Consider the following 18,283-nt stretch of genomic DNA (forward strand, 5'->3'; position numbering starts at 1 on the left):
TCTATATCCTGCTCTCTTCATCTGTGTGCACTGCATTGAATCATGTGCTGTGTTGATTATTCTAATCCTCCAGAGGCATGATGGCTTTTAAAATAAGCAAATCTGACTTAATCTAATCTTAAAACTGACACATCGTCATGGAAACCAGCGTAATGTCAGTTGGTAAGAAAGTGGGTTTATTGGATCACAGCAGGATGGGTCCACAGTCGAGGCAGATCGGCGAGAATATTTTAAACCCTAATAGGCAACACAGGGCGCAAGGTCTCATCACACCAATTCAATCCTCTAATTTGAGAGGCCACTGAAGGTCCACTGCAAATAACACATCACAGACACCTCAAGCTTCAAGTTAGACACGTTTCTACATTCACTGTGAGCCAGGTTTACTGGATGGTAAGGGAGGAGCGAGCCTGAAATCAAGACGGAAACTGCGATGTAAACATCCACAGCATCATATCATTGTTCCATCTGATGATATCCTTGTGAAGCTGTAATTGTTAGCTGAGGCATGCTAGTCTGGTGAAAGCGGTAATGTTTAAAGATCCTTCAGTTTGGCCTGTGGACAAAACAAGTGGCCAATGACTAGAAGTATAAAACTAGACCGTAACATCTGTACTGGGTGATCTGCTACAAGTAACAGATGTTTAAAAGCCACCAAAAAACACACAAGCACAGACTGTAATAAAATATAGATGTAGCCACTGTGACATCCCCTCTGGCTGCCAGTTTCAAAGCATCGGTTTTAGTATTTTGAGGACAGAAATTACTAAATTATGCTAAATAATCAGCTATGAACAGCTATGTTCATAAACTGTTGTGTATGGTGACTTGCTCACTTTTAAGCCAGCCTCAAATGGAATCTTGGATGAACTGTTATTTTTGGCCCTGCCATGCTTTATGGCAGGGGTCGGCAACCTATGGCTCTTTAGTCCGTATAGTGCGGCTCCGCGTGGCTTGGGGAAAATAAATTAGAAGTATTTAGCTGAAGTGTATTTTATTTATTTTAGATCTTTTTTAACTTTAACTAATGTGGATCAACAGCTTCCTCTCGGGCCGTAGACAGAGAGTCAGAGTTGGCCATCACACATCCTCAGCCCTGAGTCTCAGCACTGGCTCACCCCAGGGCTGTGTGCTCAGTCCACTGCTCTACTCTCTCTACACACACGACTGCACTCCTCGCCACCACAGCAACATCTTTGTGAAATTTGCAGACGACACCACAGTGGTGGGGCTCATTTCCAAGGGAGACGAGTCTACGTACAGAGACGAGGTGGAGCAGCTGACGTCATGGTGTAAGGCCAATAACCTCCTCCTCAACACTTCAAAAACCAAAGAACTCATAATAGATTTCAGAAGGAAAAAGGCAGAGATCCAACCACTATTCATAAATGGGGACTGTGTAGAAAGGGTGGCAAGCTTCCGCTTCCTGGGAGTCAATATAGAGGAGAACCTTTCCTGGAGTGTGAACACCTCCGAGCTGCTGAAAAAGGCCCAACAGAGACTGTACTTCCTGAGAATTCTCAGGAGGAATAACATCACACAGAAACTGCTGGTGTCCTTCTACAGAGCCACCATTGAGAGTGTTCTAACTTACTGCATATGTATTTGGTACACTAGCTGTACAGGGGCTCAGAGGAAAGCACTCCAAGGGATCATTAACACCGCCCAAAAGATCACTGGCTGCCCTCTCCCCACACTGGAAGTTCTACACAATGCCCACTGTTTTAAAAAGGCCCAAAACATCATAAAAGACGTGATTGTGGGTGCCGCTCAGGTACGTCCTCCTAGACCATGCCCCGCCACACACATTAACCAGGTAAAATACATATTTAGGCAGAATTTTGCAAATATCTATTTTTCTTTTTTCAGCAGAAGAGTGCTTTTTTTCCAATTATTTTTTAAAAGCCAGGTCAAGGCTCCAAAAGCCCAAAGGCGATATAAGGGTGGCGGCTCACAACAGTTTTTATTTGCTACATGGATCGTTTTAGTTCAGCTGGGTGTCTTTCCTTTTGTTATATTTCTTTAAGAGTTCAAAATGTGTTAATTACATAAATAAAATGTAATTTTCTCTGTAGCACTTCATGGATTTCATAAGCAACACACCTTAGTTGTTCACACAAAGCATAAAGGTAAAAAACAATATATACAGTGTTATCTTGATTTTAGATGTCAAAAAGTATTTGCGGCTCACAGTGTTTTCTTTTGCGTGGAAACCAGGTGCAAATGGCTCTTTGAGTGTTAAAGGTTGCTGACCCCTGCTTTATGGCATGCTTATTTTCTTTAAAATGTCCAGGCACTTCTGTATGAGCTTACCCAAAGAGATGTTGCTCAAATGTTGCCATGACTACTTATAACCACACTGAAATGAAAAGCGGAGGATAAAACCTGCTGCCTCTCAGAAATACCTAATTAAATTAAAGAGTTGTGGTAACCATTTGGACAACAGCACAACAATTCTGGGACATGTGACATGGGTCTTCATAATCTCTTTCACACACATAGAGTAATCAGTTAATACAGTTTTTCCAGGTGGACGAACGCATCTGCTCTGCCAAAGTTTTAAAGCCTTTGTAGAGTCAGGAATGTTCCCACATTCTGGTTCTTATATAATGCCTCTCAAAACACTTTATACAACTTGCCTCACTTACCCATCCACACAAGCTCTTTTTCCTACACCTAAGTGCTTTTTATCTAATACTCACAATTCAATGAAAACATCATTGAATTCAGTTTCTTACCCAACGATACTTTGGCATATAGACTGGAGCTGCCAAGGTTCGAACTACCAAACTAATCGTTTGGTGGTTTTATGGTTCTTCCTTGAAGTATACTACATCCTTTACATTAACTGTAAGAAATAAATGCCCAAAACAAAACTACTAACTGAACAGAACAACTGCTTTTTGGAAACGTGATATGTACAGGAAGATTTAACGCAATAGGCCACTGGATGCAGACATGTAAAAGTCTTTGTTATACCTAGGTCATTTTTGGTCTTAATTGTTCTCCGTGTTTGTTCAATTTATGTATTAACACATGTTAATATATCCCAGTATACAAAGCAGGATCATATGGATCCTGTGTGACCCGTATAGCTCTGCTCATGGTGAAACAATGCACATAATTTGAAAATGCAGAGGAGTAAAATACATCCTGTACTTCTCATAAACATGGAAGATACAGGAGAAGATGAACACTGCACTGAACACAGCGTACTCACAGCTGGAGAAGATGAGCGGACATGAATGTTCATCCATTGGAAAGTTGTGCAGCTGCAGCTGGCACTCTGCGTTTATGGTCAACCTGCAAAGAGAACAAGATTTTCTTGTAATGAACCTCTTCTGCTTTGCTCCAGATGGTGTAAATTCATATTCAGGTTTTCAAAGTATGATCTCGATGGAATCGGTGGAATGTGAAAGGAGGAACAATCATTTAGCTATAAAAGCGTCCTCGCAGCTACATATTAGGGATTCAAGTATGATAATCAGCTAGTGTGATGCAGCTTCAAGTGTGAGAAACGTCTAAATCACAAAGCTACTGCACACTCGGGCAAAGAAGCTACTCTTCCATTTCAGTTTCAGCTTGTCCTTTGTAACCCCTGTAAAATGCTTCTTTATGCCCTTCCATGGTCATTTCTACCCAAAGAAAACATTGGCCATGAAGCAAAACATCTGTGTAACATAATGTTAATACTGAGGGTTGACTTGATAGAAAGTGAAAGAAGAGAGAAAGTATTTTGTTTCTTCACATACTCATTTAATGATTTACAAAATCTCAAAAATGTGCTCAAATCCTTTTTAGGCTCAAGCATATAGAGCACTTCATGTTATGTATTTTATTGGATTTTACTTCCAGTTTGGTTTAGTTTCCTATGAGGTTTCTGGCCCACCTTGTTCAGCTATACAAGCTGAATGCCTCGTTACTCTTTGCAGTTAAGCTTTCCAGCTTTGTTAAAACAGATCTTCAGATTTTCCTTCTGTGTCAATGTTGTCCATTCCTTAAACTCTTGCTTCAGCCTGTGCCTCTGGGAGTCTGATTGCACTGTTTGTTTTGGGGGTGTTTTTTAATTTTATTTGCTCTTTTGCCTGCATATTGCTGGCTTCAGATTAAGCCCAGTAATATAAATTTGAAATTTAGAATAGCCAAAATTATTATTTGATCCAGGGCTGAATCGCTAAGTTTGCTCACTTACAAAGAAACAAACAGACTCTTCTAGTTTGAGAGACAAACAAAAAACTAAAATCAAACAAAAACAAATATTATAAAAGTTGCATATTAATTTGCATGTCATTGAGTGAAATAAGTATTCAATCTCCTAGCAAGACTTTGTACTTGGCGGGTAAACTCTTGTTGGCCCGTTTCTTATTTTCGGTCAGCAGGTTAGCCCACATCTCACTTATGCGTTTCATATCCTGGAAGCGAAGCTCTAACTCTGTTTTGCTGTTGAACTCGCTGACGTATTTCAGTCATTAATTCTTTAAGTTACTTTACAATGAAAAACTTGAAAATTCTGTGATTGCAACTGAGACTGAATAACATCTGAAGATGCCACTCTGGACTCGTTAATCTGTCATTTTGTCTGTTCACCTTTGGGGCAAAGGTCACTGTTTCAGGGTAGACAGCCGATACAATAGACGAAACATTATATTCCTTTCACCAGTCACTGTGTATTAGTGGAGGCAAATTTTAAAATGTAAATTATAAAACCAAGCCCCTATCATCAGCCCTCCACCACCGTGCTGACAGTTGGTACGAGGTGTCAGTGCTAATGCGCTGTTTTGGTTTGTGTGTTCTGGAAGGACATCCCTGTTTTGGTCTCCTCTGTCCAAAGGACGTTGTGCCAGAAGTTTTTCCAAACCTTGCTGTGGTGCCACGTTCTTTTTAGACAAAAGAGACTTCTCCTGCCTCCTTTCAAACAAACCATACTTGTTCAGTCTTTTTCGAATTGTACTGTAATGAACGTTTACATTTAACGTGTTAACCGAAGCCTGTAGAGTCTGAGATGTAGCACTTTTTTTTCCTCCAGTTTCCGAGGATTTCACGGTCTGACCTTGGAGTGAATTTACTGCGACATCCACTGCCTTGGATGTTCTTCATTTATGAATAATCTTTCTCATTGTACTGCTCACTGTTACTGCCCATTCCAGATTAATGGGCAGTAGCACAATAACTGCTCAGGACTGAGATATCTCTCTGAGAATAGTCCATCTAACTCTACTCCATGTTCCATGTTCTAAATGTCCCACTGCCACACATGACAGGACACAGCAAGAGGGGACCGATGGCTTAGATCTTTTTTAGCGACACAAGGTGAATGTGCATAGTTTTATACAGTTTTCATGGCTTTCTCTGGCTGACTGTGCACTTGTGACAGCCTTTATTGTCCTTCAATGGATTTATAAAACTCAAAAGACAGTCATTTAGGTTGCTGTATCCCTCTCCCCAGGTCTATGTGATTGTATGCACTTTGACATAAAATAATAATATAATTAATAATAGAAAGGGGTAAAGCTGTACTGAGATATAATTAAAATAATAATAATAAAAAAAAAGACAAAACCAAAAAGAGCAAATGGCATTTCTTATTTCACTGAAAAAAGAGGCTACAGGAAGTGATGAGGATGCCTTGACCTCTTTTTACATAATGGAATTGGTTCTGTTCACACATCAAACCATGTGACTGAGTAATCAACCATTAAAATAAGGAGAAAAAATCTTAAAGGATTATATTAATTATTCCAAAATGGCTTTCCCAATTTAGTTACAGTGAAGTATAAAAGGAATGCTCTGTACGTGTAGATTACATGTGTCACATTAACAAAAAGACGGTAAAAAGCGAAGAACAGCAGAGAGAAGGATCTTTGCAGAGTGACTCTGGTATGATCTTTCAGCCTCATTAAGGCATGGAACTGGGACAATACGATGCATGTGGGAGAGGCACGGATATCACAAAATGTCATCTCTGTTTACTCCAGCCAAGCCAGTGCACAATTAATACCAAATGACATTTCATAGCCTTCTCTCATGCCATCAGCGGATATTACTCCTCAAAGTTTGCACGCTTCTGAATAAAGCTTCATGAGGACCAATCTTTGTTTATGGCTTGACTTGGACACCGAAATGCTGCTACTTCTTTGTTGGATTTACTACTCTGTGTGAATAAAAAAAGTCTGATAGCCTTTAAAGACACTACGTGTGGAATACTTGGCAATACAGTTGCCTCAACAGAAAGTGTCAATTAAAAAATGTGAAGATGTCAAACATAAGGGCGGCTACAAAAAGACCGAGGACAGTCGAGAGATGCTTATTAGCGAAGGAGCATTTTATTATAAATGTGAAGTGCTGCAATTACAAAGAGTGCTCGAGGGTACGAGGGTAGATGCCTCTGTAAATTGGTCTTATATCTCAAGCAACCAATTTGCACTTACAATAGTTGAAGATAGAGGCTAATTGCTCTTACACTGCTCTGTTTGGACAATTGTGCTGCCTTCATTTTATTATTAAATAAGGACGCTAAATTTCCTTACAAGATGAAATGAATGGATGTTGCTGGCTCAAAGGTGACACGGCACAGAAAACATCAAGATCCAGAAAAGTAATTACAAAAATCATATGGAAAAAAATGTTGATATGCTATGTACCATAGGAATGATGTCACAGGGTTACAGAAATCCCACGTTTACGCAGAGGATTAATGTGCAGGTTTTATGCAGGCAATTTTCTGGACTGGGGAAAATTTTATGTTCTTGCAAGGAGTTAAAAGCAGACAGAGGACATTTGTTTTGCATTGCTGTTACATGCTGTGCAATAAAATAAAATGCCATCACATACTGAAGATGAAACATCCGATCACTTAACGCCTCTTCCTGCTAACTCAAGCAAAATTAGCAGTAAGAACAGTAACATTATCTTAACAACTGAAAGAATAAAGCCCACACTGCAGCATTTCTTCCTGTAATGAGGGAAGTGATATTTGGTGGCACATCAGTCCCACCTAAAAACACTGAAACTGGCTCAAATTACAGGATAAATGAGCACAGTGAGAATACAAAGACCCTTATAGAAAGCACATGTATCAGAAGCTTAAATGGGGCCGAATGAAACAACATACATTTCAAATTTTATTTATAAGCACAAGTAAATCTATTGTTATACTATGTTCACTATGTTATACTTTAACTATTTGTGTACATAATACTATATTGCCAAATTATGATTATGTGTCCAGTATTAAAACAAACAGAACTAAGAAATAAGCAAATATGGGGACAGACGTAAGAATGTGGGTATGCCATATGCTATTTATGGCACCTCATGCATACTTAGTGGATATACAAGTTTATGCATATACAATTAAGCCATGCTGAGAAGCATAGAGGCAAAAGAACACAAAAGAATGAGAATCTCTGTCCTGGAGTTGCCCAGCAAAAAGCCCAGACTTAAAATGCACCTGAACACTTTGACTCAATGCTTCAACTGCTCTACAAAGTCCAGCAGTAACGGTCTAAATACCTTTCAAAGTTTTCAGTTCAAAACTTCAAAAGGTGGCGGTTGGTACCACCACCTCGCAGCAGCCTAATAATTGGCTGGGTGTGGAGTTTGCATGTTCTCCCTGTGCCTGCATGGGCTAAATGGACTGAGCTTTATACAGTCCTTTTCTACTCTGCTTGAGTACTCAAAGTGCTGAACAGAACATGCCTCAATCACCCATTCACACACATTCATTGAAGCACTTGTTTCTACACCAAAGTGCTTTCTAGCTAACACTCACATAACAGAAAGCAACTTGGGGTACACTATCCTGCCCAAGGATACTTTGGCATGCAGATTGGAGCATCAAACCACTAACCTTTCGATTAGTAGATGATCTACCCTCCTGAGCTATTTATGTAGACACACTGTAGCAAAGTGGCAACCTGTCTGGGATGTACCCCATCTGGACAGCTGGGATATGCTCCACCCCCAAGTTTAATAAGCGGCTACAAAAATTAACTGAAGAATGTATGGATTAAGTACAGGGAGGTTCATCTTTGAATGCATGTAACTGGGGCATGAGTTTCACAGAGGCATTTGCAAGTGAAGAAGCGTCTGTGGTTAGTGATCGCACTAGATTTTTAGGGCATGGTATGTCTGGACACTGAACTGGACTTTGGGGGTCAGGTCAATTCGCAGGATTAAAGGGTTCCTTACACTCTCTGACTGTGTCTCCATATTTGTCCGGGTACGCTGAGGGACAATTCTGCATATCTTCTGACTGTGTTGTATTACAGTAAAACATGAACAGATGTCTGTGTTGAGTTCTGTCTTTACCTTAAGGTATAAAGTATCTTCCCATCGTTCCATATCCTGAGCAGCTGGTTAGGCATTGTAATCCAGTGGGAATCTGCAGTCTTGGAGTTTCTGAAGATGGTGTCAGGTAGCCAAATAAGTCCAACCATGTTGCTGTTCAGAGTCAGTATTTTCATTGTGCTGTTGTATCTGAGGCGACTGTCGGTCCACGTCTGGGCAAAGATGATGTCAATTTGATATTCCTAGAAAAACAAAACCAAACAACGCATCATTTTTTTTGCCATATTATAATCCAAACTATTAAAAAATAAAATACTAATGCTGTTCTGTGGCTATGGGAAGAAAACAGGAGCGATGTCACCTGCTAACCAGGATTATTGAATTTCTGTTTGTGAATGACTCTTTATAGGAGTATTGTGTGTGTCAGAAACACATGAGTCTATACCATCAATCATGTGTCATTTTCACCGGGGTCAGCGTCTATCATTTTATGTATTCACTTGGCCATATGTGACCAGTGATGCTTATTCCATCATTGGTCTGACCTTTCAAAGGCTACATTATTTTTTATCAATTTGTATTTTTTTGAATAAAATGGTAATTTACTACAATTAATGTGAAATATGTAAATGAGAATGAGACAGCTGATGGACAGACCGATGGCACGCCTGTGTTAACCAGCAGACCTGTGAAATGTAAAAAAAAAAAAAAAAATCATATTGTTAAACACACTGCTGCTCACTGTATTCATTAAAATACTATATACTCTATTAGTTGTCCTTCATTCAAGCCTGAAGAGTAGGATGGACAGAGCTCTTCATCTGCAGCATCAAGACTCAAGAACAATTTACCACTTCAGCTCCATTTAGCTGACTCTGTGAAGTCTTTAAAAGAAGAACAATTGAATGGCATTCATTTTAAACTACAAAAACCCGTCCATGACTGTCTGTCCATCCATCCATCCAATTCAGGGTCGCAGGGTGGCTGGAGCGTATTCCAGCTGCCATTGAGCAAAAGGTGGGGTAGACTCTGGACAGGTTCCCAGTCTATGTCAGGGCTAACACGGAGAGACAGCCCACCATTCAAACTCACATTCACACATTTTTCTGCATTTTTTTTTTTAACCCTGAGAGTTTCATAAGGTGATATCCACATGAAAAATGAAAAAAAAAAAATTAGGCATGAAAAATGCATTTGAAACTGACTGTTTTCTAATATTTTACTGGAGAAAAGTACAAAAAGTGCATTCTGGGTAAATTGTCAAGGCTCCATATCACCAAGTGCAATAGGTGGCTGCTCAGTACAGGTTAGAGCAAATCACAGGTCTCCTTTTACCTACATTTGATACCACGATCATTTTGTAGCCATTATTTCTTCTTAGTCAAATTATTTTCGAATTTTCATGGTAAAGTGAAAACTGAACCTCTGACATTCTCTCACTTATTTACATTTTTAGTCTTGACTCACTCTACTTCTTATCTAACTCTCAAATACATTATCTGAATCTTATCTCATGTAGGTTTTTAAATTCTCTCCTAATATTAAAACTACTTACTAACTCTGCCAAGAGTTATTATCAAAAAGCTTATATGCAGGTTACAGTCTTCCATTTAAGCAGGGAGGAAAATTTGAAAATGAATCCAGTAGCATACCACCGAAGAGCCGATGATGCTGTTGATATAAAGTCTTTTTTTTTTCAGGATTTAAAACCAAACAAATATACTGTTATGACACTTCCTGGTATTTGTGGTGGTTTTAGCACCTGAAGGTGTAAAGTGGCAGTGAAAAGCCTCCTGCATTTCTTATGAGTAAATATATGTTCTCAATGTACAGTTCGGCCCAGTGTTGCTCTTATAAGCAAGCACGACTTCACTCAGTACGCTGAAATCCTGCACTCTATGGTAGCAGCACTCATGGAGTTGGAGGTTTTCTTGGTCTGCAGATGATGCTTAGACATTCACTCAGTACTTTTTAAAACCTAAGAAAACTAAAACAAAAAGTTATTTAAGACACAACGTGATTAAAGAACCACATCACTATTACATTAATTGCACATAGGATGCAATTTAATCAAGCTAACAATTGACTGTTATTCAAAAGATACAGTAACTATCCGTGTTGTGACAAGAAAACATAAATCATGTAGATGAGCAATGATGAGTTGTGATAGTGCGATCTGCGATATGCCAAGCTAAAATCCTCCTCAGCAACAGCTGAGTTCTTACAGTCCTCTGGTAACAATACAGACAAAGAAGTGAAGCATAATGAAATTAATGATAGCCTGCCCTCCTCCAGCAACCTACATCTTTTTATTCTGCTGCCACCGCCGGAGATGCATTTGACCTTTTACCCAGTCTCTGCACCAGTTTGAATAGCTCACCAATTAGAAGGAAGTCCATAATCAAGAGAACCACTGGGTACTCATGACCTTTAATTGTGTGGTGCTCAGGGGAAAAAAATGTAAATAATATCCAGCACTTAATGACCAGTGAAAGAACAGAGCTGCAGATCAAACAATGAAACTTAATATGAGCTGAATCACATCTGGAAACAGTCAGCTGCAGGTGGAGGGAGAGACTTACCCATCAGCAATTCTAGCTTTGAGTGTGTTGTATAATTTCACATTAGAGGTAATTTTAACTATTCTGAAGGAGTATCGATCACACTTCCCCTCCCTGCTGCTTGCAGCTGCTTCCAGTCATTACAGCAGGTGTTACTGTGAAGAAAATGGGTCTTTCACCTCAAATGCCTCAGAGGAGCAGCTATATTAAGATTGCTGATGTAGAGATACTGTACATACTCATGTTAAATTTAAAGGTGCTGATGTGCATTACAAATAAGATAAGATAAGATAACCTTTATTAGTCCCACACGTGGGAAATTTGTTTTGTCACAGCAGGAAGTGGACAGTGCAAAAGTTATGACGCAAAAATTAGAATACAATAAGAATAAATACAGTACACAGCTGTACAGATATGAGTCAGATATGTATCAGTTATGAGTCCAGTCCAGTCTGTTGTTCAGATGAACACCAAGGTACCTGTAGCTGTCCACAGCCTCAATGTCCATACCCTGGATGTTCAGTGGTTGCAGTGGAGAATGCTTGTGCCTGCGGAAGTCTACCACCAGCTCCTTGGTTTTACTGGCGTTGATCTGGAGGTAGTTCAGCTGGCACCAGTCCACAAATGGACTCCACATGATCATTTCATTCAATATAAAGTACAGAATAAAAGATGTTCATCTTTCACTTTAACCAGCAAGGTTTTGATTTGCTGTCCAGTAAGAAAAAAAGAATAAAACAGCGTTTCCAGCTTTGTGTTGGCAGTTTGGGAAATGGCCCACCTCATTTCGATATGGCAATGTCTCTCTACAAAAAGACAGAGGCATGAAAATAATGATTTTCCCAATTTGGTGTGACCTTCATCCCATTTAACACTATTATGATTAACTGCAATGTCACCTGTGAGCCAGGTGTTATCAATAAACTGGAAGAGTTGGACCTCGTTATTGCTTCTGTGGCTAAATGGGACCAAATCTCTGCGACCAGGCTTGAGCACCTGTGGAAAGACCCCAACTCCCCTCATTGTGTGTGAGTAAACCATTAAATTTCAGTTTTTGGGGAGTGGGGGAACATGTAGTTCTTTTGTGCCGGCCGACTTCAAATTGGACAAACTTTGACCAATTGTGAACTGTCCCGACAGCTTGTGGCATTCGAGTTCCAGAGAAAATGTTAAACTAATAGGGCAGCACGGTGGCACGGTGGTTAGCACTGTTGCCGCACAGCAAGAAGGTCCTGAGTTCAATTCCAGCATCAGAAAGGCTGGGGTCTTTCTGTGTGGAGTTTGCATGTTCTCCCCGTGTTTGCGTGGGTTCCCTCCGGGTACTCCGGCTTCCTCCCACCATCCAAAGACATGCAGCTTGAGGGGATAGGTTAATTGGATAATCCAAATTGTCACTAGGTATGAATGTGAGTGCGAATGGTTGTCTGTCCCTGTGTGTTGGCCCTGCGACAGACTGGCGACCTGTCCAGGGTGTACCCCGCCTCTCGCTCTATGACAGCTGGCATAGGCTCCAGCGACCCTGAAAAGGATAAGCGGATGGATGGATGTTAAACTAATTTCTTCAAGTCAGAGAATGGTGCATATAATTTAATTTTTGCTTGATGCATAAAGTTAAAAGATTAAAACTGATAAAACAAGTTTAAAAAAAAAAAAGAGACTTTTCCATTTGATTACTTTTTGTATGATGGATTATGCAGAAAAAGTAGAATTGGGCTGAAAGATCTATCGCTTTATCACCTATTCAGGTTGTAAATTATGTTTTTTAAAAAGTAACTAAGTAACTAAGTAATTAATTACCTTTGAAAATAAGTAACCAGTAAAGTAACAAGATTACTTTTTTGGGGAAGTAATCAGTAATTAGTTACTGATTACTTTTTTCAAGTAACTTGACCAACACTGGTTACAACTGCTGTCGTAATGTTGGCTGATATGCAAATTTGAGTGTGCAGGTGCCTCTCCGTGATTTGTGCATACAGGGGGCGGACAAGAAAACATGTACGGATTGGCTAACTACCTGGAGACAACGTATATGATGACACCGCCATGGACTGCCAGTCATTCATCCTCAGCTCACCTTAACCGACCGCTGTTTCTTTATACAGGAGCATGTAGGGGTGGACTGCCTTTTTATTTGATGACCTTTTTCTCATGTTTTTGTTAGTTGGGGAGATAAGTCATTGTCATTTGGTTTGATTCTTTTCATAGATAAGTTTGGTACATCCTTTAGATAGGCTCCCTTTTGTTTGTTGTTTTGGCGTTAGGTCCACCCCAAAGCTATAGTCCGTTCCTTTTGCTTTGTTAAAATTCACTCACTCTAAATAAATCACCATCAAAATTGTACTCGTTGTGTGATGTGCTGCTTGGGGTCATACGGGGATGGATCACCCTTATGTTATGGTCTGGCCACCCCTAGACGGGCCATAACATTATGCAATGTTTTGGTTTTTTTCATTCAGTGTATAAGAGTTATCACAGATGATGGTGAGTACCTAACTCTTAAGCTTTTGTGTTGTTTGGCTTTTGAAAATTGTTCTCCCTTAGAAACACTGACAAACATCAAAAACTACAAATTTTTCACAAAAGTCCTTTTGTTGTTCTCCAAAAATGTGATTAATTGTGTTTAAAAAGGTTACTATATTCTAAATGTAAAAAGTGCAAGCTACAAGCTATTTAAAAGCATGTGCAGAAGTGCAAACATGAGGTTTTTATAGAGGTTTTTGGTAATTGAAGATAATAAGGGTATTCTGTTCATTTGCAGTTTTGACATGTAGACATGGAAAATGCTTGACAAAATAAGTGTAGGTTCATATGAGGCACCAGTGTAAATTTACTTTTTTAAATACACTGTGGAGAAAGCTAAATATTATCCCATCATTTCTCATTCTGTCCTGTCTGACAGAAGTTAAGTTAGGTCACGCTGACCACATTTACTCTCATAATGGAATAATTCCTCATCAGCTTTTAAATCATGTGGACAAATGGGAATATTACTCCTTATTGAAAACATGCACATGGCTTAATGTCGAGGAATTATTCTGCCACAGTTTACCCGTTGTTTAAAGTGGCCAGAATGCAAATGAGACAGCCACCGGGCTGAATAATGGCTCAGGAATGAATGTACAGCTGAAATGTGAGGCAGGATGACACCTCTGCTCTGAACCGCCTGCAGTGGTTCAGCTGTTCAGGGCCATCTTCCACTAACCTTCCTGTCTTCTTATGTAAATACATCTTTGTTAATGACTTTTTTAGATGCAAAGCAATTTATAGAATAACCTTGTTCTGCACTGTGTCGCCTCAAATGGGTGGGATATGCCTAATCACCACATTCTGCCTATGCAGAGGAATACTTGAAATATAAAACATTAAAATTGCCTCTTTGACCCCTGCATGGAATTATGCATCTATAAGCTCTGCAGTAAGACACGCACACACGAGTTGTTTGATATATTATAATTTGTGGTTACAACTCAATTCCAAAACCGTGGGACACTGTAAATTGTAAATAAAAATGTAAGTAAAGTGAGTAAATTATATTTATATAGCGCTTTTCACAGATAAAAATCACAAAGTGCTTTACAACACAAGAAATGGAAATATAAAACAATGTAACAGTAAATAAAACAGCAATGCAAAACAATAAAAACACCATAAGAGGAAATTAATCAAATGCTTTTTTTTTTTTAAATAAAAATGTCTTCAGCTGTTTTTTAAAAGAATCAATGGAGTCCGTGCAGCGTAGAGACAGTGGAAGAGAATTCCACAACCGTGGTGCCACTGCCAGAAAGGCCCGATCACCATGAGTTTTAAAACGAGTGTGTGGTACCACCAGCAGTCTCTGATCTTATGACCTTAAAGCTCGAGACGATGAATGTGGTTTCAGCAGGTCAGATAAATACTGGGGAGCTTGACCATGTAGGGCCCTAAAGGTTAGAACTAAAATTGTAAAATGATACCTAAAACTTAAAGTGAAGGGAGGCTAAAACAGGATTTTCCTTTGCTTCTCTGCTTCTCCTTGAGGAATGCATTTTGGTTTTTGGACTTTACGTTAAGTTTTTCTTTATCCTGCCCAACTGAGTCTGAATTTGGGACCTTCCATTCAAACCCTGACATAAGAATTCATGGTAAATACTTACACTCAGAGTGCAGCCAGAACCTTGTGGATCTGAAACTGAAATTCCTCCACTATTAGTGACGCATTTGCTGCAGGATGGTGATTTAACTACAAAATGGGATATCTGCTTGGTAGTCTCAAATCTAAACAGAAGTATGACAAGAATACAACCAGTTGGCAACCAGATGAGCTGAATCCCCTACTGCAAAAAGACTGGACACAGACGAGTTGTGCTCATTGGTGCAGACTGACTCAGATCGATTGACTGCATTTACAATTTAGATGGCAATTATTTGCAAACCTCTACTAATCTGACTGACAGTGACTGTGTGTGATCAGAACTTGGCTGTTTGGGGTCTTCCACCAGGTGGCCTGTGCAATCACCTCATAGTTAGAAGTGGTTGAGGGTGTGAATAGCAAAAAAAAACCCAATCATCGATAAACACGGTTGACTGAGCCGTAAGAGAGCAGTTAATTTAATCAACACCCAACTGGCATTTCTGTTCAGCTGGTTAGCTTTTGTGTGTAGACAGTGTTTCAAATAAAATAGGGCAACTTAGGTAACATTAGATGAATACATAAATCTTGCTTCTTTGTATACTATTATCAAAAGTTTGAGGTCAGGCCTTATTATGGGAGTTTCTCAGAAAAGGTGAACAAGACTTGACTTTTAACTGGACATTAAAAGGCAGCAGTAGAGCTGGCATGCTGATATGTGCCAACATATGAATATAGAATTGAAAATATAGAATAATGGATAGAATAAAAGAAAAATGAGAGCAAACTGCATTTTCACCCTTGGGTATTCATCGACTTTATTCCAAAGATTGTGGTTGCACTATTGGTGCCCAACTTCAAGTTCTTCAAGGATTATAAAGTCTATATTTTACTTCACATGAACTGAACTGAAGCACTTTCAGAACAAGTATTTCTTCTGAAAATCACAAATAGCTGTATCTTTCATTCTTGCCACATCCTTGTTTTCAACTACCTAGCAATTACCTGCCTGACTAAACATCGTCCTGCTAAAATCTGTAGCCTTTTAGAGTTGTATTGTTAATTTCCAATTCGTAAGTTCAGCGTGGGTCACTGCACCAAGAACGATAAACTAGGGCAAAGTGTACAGCTTCAGCCCTGCAGTGTGAAGCTGGCACTTAATGATTATGCAGAAAAAGGCACAAAGTACATACTGTATCTGTCCTCTGCTTTGAGTCATCTTGGCACTCCTTCCCGGCTAAGGGTTTTCTTCTTGTACTTATTAAAGGCAGCAAAAGGTTACATGTAAGAAGGAGGCTAACTTTATCATCCATGTGGTAGGGCCTAGTGCTCAAAGTGCACAGATACAGTAGGTGAAGGCTGAAAACCAAATAATTCACACTTAGATTCAGTTTAGATTCGGGGCACGCGTGATCACAAGCATGTGATAAAACTGACTGCGCGTACTGTTCTGGGTTATCTGGTTTTCACCAGATCTTTGCCATTTCTTGTGGTGTTTTCTGGACGTGTTCCCTGTCTCTGTCATCATTTTAACTTGAAGTGTAGTTTCTCATGTGACTTTTGTTTATCAGGTTTTCAGCAAACATCACAAGTTCATTCCCGTGTCTTCATCTGCATTTGGGTCAACCTCAACACATTGACGTGGTATGCAAACCTGTTTCTGCCTCACTCCGTTTTTTTTCTCCCACTGAAAGAGTCTGCTGAACGTAAATGGACTGAGGATGGTTTTAGCATGGATCGCTAGACCACGCAAACAATGGTTGTTGTGGTTTATTTTGGTTATCATTCATGTTTCAGAGTTGAGTTAACTTTATCAGCCCACAAAAAAGCTATCCGGTGTTTCTGTCTTTTAGTCTGCTTCAGCCAATTAAAAAAAAATATATTTCAAACCTTCTGCTAACACTCAACAGCCTTAAGTCCTCTGAACATTACTGATCATAATGGCCAGCATATCCAGTTAGCAGAGAACTTATCAGATACAGGTGACACTGGTAATGAATTAAGATTTTTAATTTCATCAACTGCCCAGCTACAGCTGATAATTCTGAGACCACATCCCAGCGCATGCATTCCTCCGGTATTCCTGCATGAAACTACAACCTGCCAACATGTGACTCGTCCCTGAAACTTGGACTAAAACCAGAGAAAAGAGAAAAAGGTGGACCAGTTCTGCTTTTTTTGACCTTTTCTGTTGAGTAGCAATGGTGGCTGCCAGTATTTTTGTTACTTCCTCTTAAATAAGGTAGTTGTTGACACCACACAAATGATCAATGATGAGGTCACTGTATGAACAAATAATTCCTAAGAGACTAAAGCTCAGGTTGCAGACAGCTCAACTTTTTTTTTCTACTGCCAAATCTGTGTGAAGATGTCTGAGCTGTTCAGACCTTCTGCTTATGACCAATCAGATGAAGTTATGTAGAGAGAGAGAGAGAGACATTATTTTATACACAACTTCTATCATTGCACAAATTTGAATGCATGTTAGACATCATGACTGTTAGTGCTAAAAGAATATTTTACTAAAGCTGTTAAAGCGGAATGAGGAATATTAACAAAAGACTGAGTAGCAGACTGATGAAGTTAGCAATGCTGTGTGTCTGAATGGCTTCAGGGTCATTAAAGAAATTGAATATATGCCAATAAAAGGTTTTCTCAAACCTTGATTCTTGTGCTGTTAGTTGAAGTTTCTTTCAGGGGAGAAAAAAAAACAAACTAAAAGTATGGATGGAAGGCACTTTCTGAAATACAGTAATGTCAAGGACAGAGAGTCACATCACTGGGCCAGAACGAGACCTGGAAAAACTCTAACAGAAGCTGAAAATACCTGCCAAGTAGGGCTGGCGATTTGGCCTAAAATCCATATCGCGATATAATTTGAAGCACGTGCGGTAACGATATATATCACGATATATTCTTTTCTTCTGTATAACGTATTTTCCACACTATAAGGCACACTTAAAATCCTTTAATTTTCTCAAAAATCGAGTGTGCCTTATGTATGAATTCTGGTTGTGCTTACTGACCTCAAACCGATTTTGGTGTGCAGAAATCTGTTAAAAAATGTTTTGATGGATTCTCAGAGTATTACGGCTGCCGTAGTAAGGAGCTTCGCGGAGTAATCTGGGTCCAAAACTCCGTCCGCTTCAGGTCCCAAAGTCAAACGAACGGTCTAAATTCTTTCATCTTTAATAAAATCATCAGCGTTGCTGCTTTAGCAGGTGTAACATTAAGTTTAACATCCATGCATCCATGAAAACAGAATTTATTAGATTTAACGGAGTTAGAAGTTAACAGGAAGTTAGCCTGCTAGTTTCCACCTAAA

The 18,283-nt window shown here is 39.4% G+C and overlaps 1 protein-coding gene across 5 annotated transcripts in view; it reads right to left on the reverse strand.

The window, feature by feature from the left end:
* The window catches only part of gabrg3 (gamma-aminobutyric acid type A receptor subunit gamma3), a 91,388-nt gene that overhangs the window by 21,294 nt on the left and 51,811 nt on the right, over positions 1-18,283 (reverse strand). For all 5 annotated transcript variants that reach the window (XR_014274892.1, XM_082525216.1, XM_082525217.1 and 2 more), the window contains 2 exons: positions 8,311-8,531; positions 3,221-3,303 (listed from right to left, as the gene is read on the reverse strand). Coding sequence is in view for 4 of the 5 variants with exons in the window: in XM_082525216.1 (XP_082381342.1) it covers positions 3,221-3,303; positions 8,311-8,531 (304 nt within the window). In the remaining variant the exon portion in view is untranslated. The remainder of the gene's footprint in view (positions 1-3,220; positions 3,304-8,310; positions 8,532-18,283) is intronic.

This window comes from Aulonocara stuartgranti, assembly GCF_965226115.1.
Source record: "Aulonocara stuartgranti genome assembly, chromosome: 23".
In the NCBI taxonomy this organism is placed as follows: Eukaryota; Metazoa; Chordata; class Actinopteri; order Cichliformes; family Cichlidae; genus Aulonocara; species Aulonocara stuartgranti.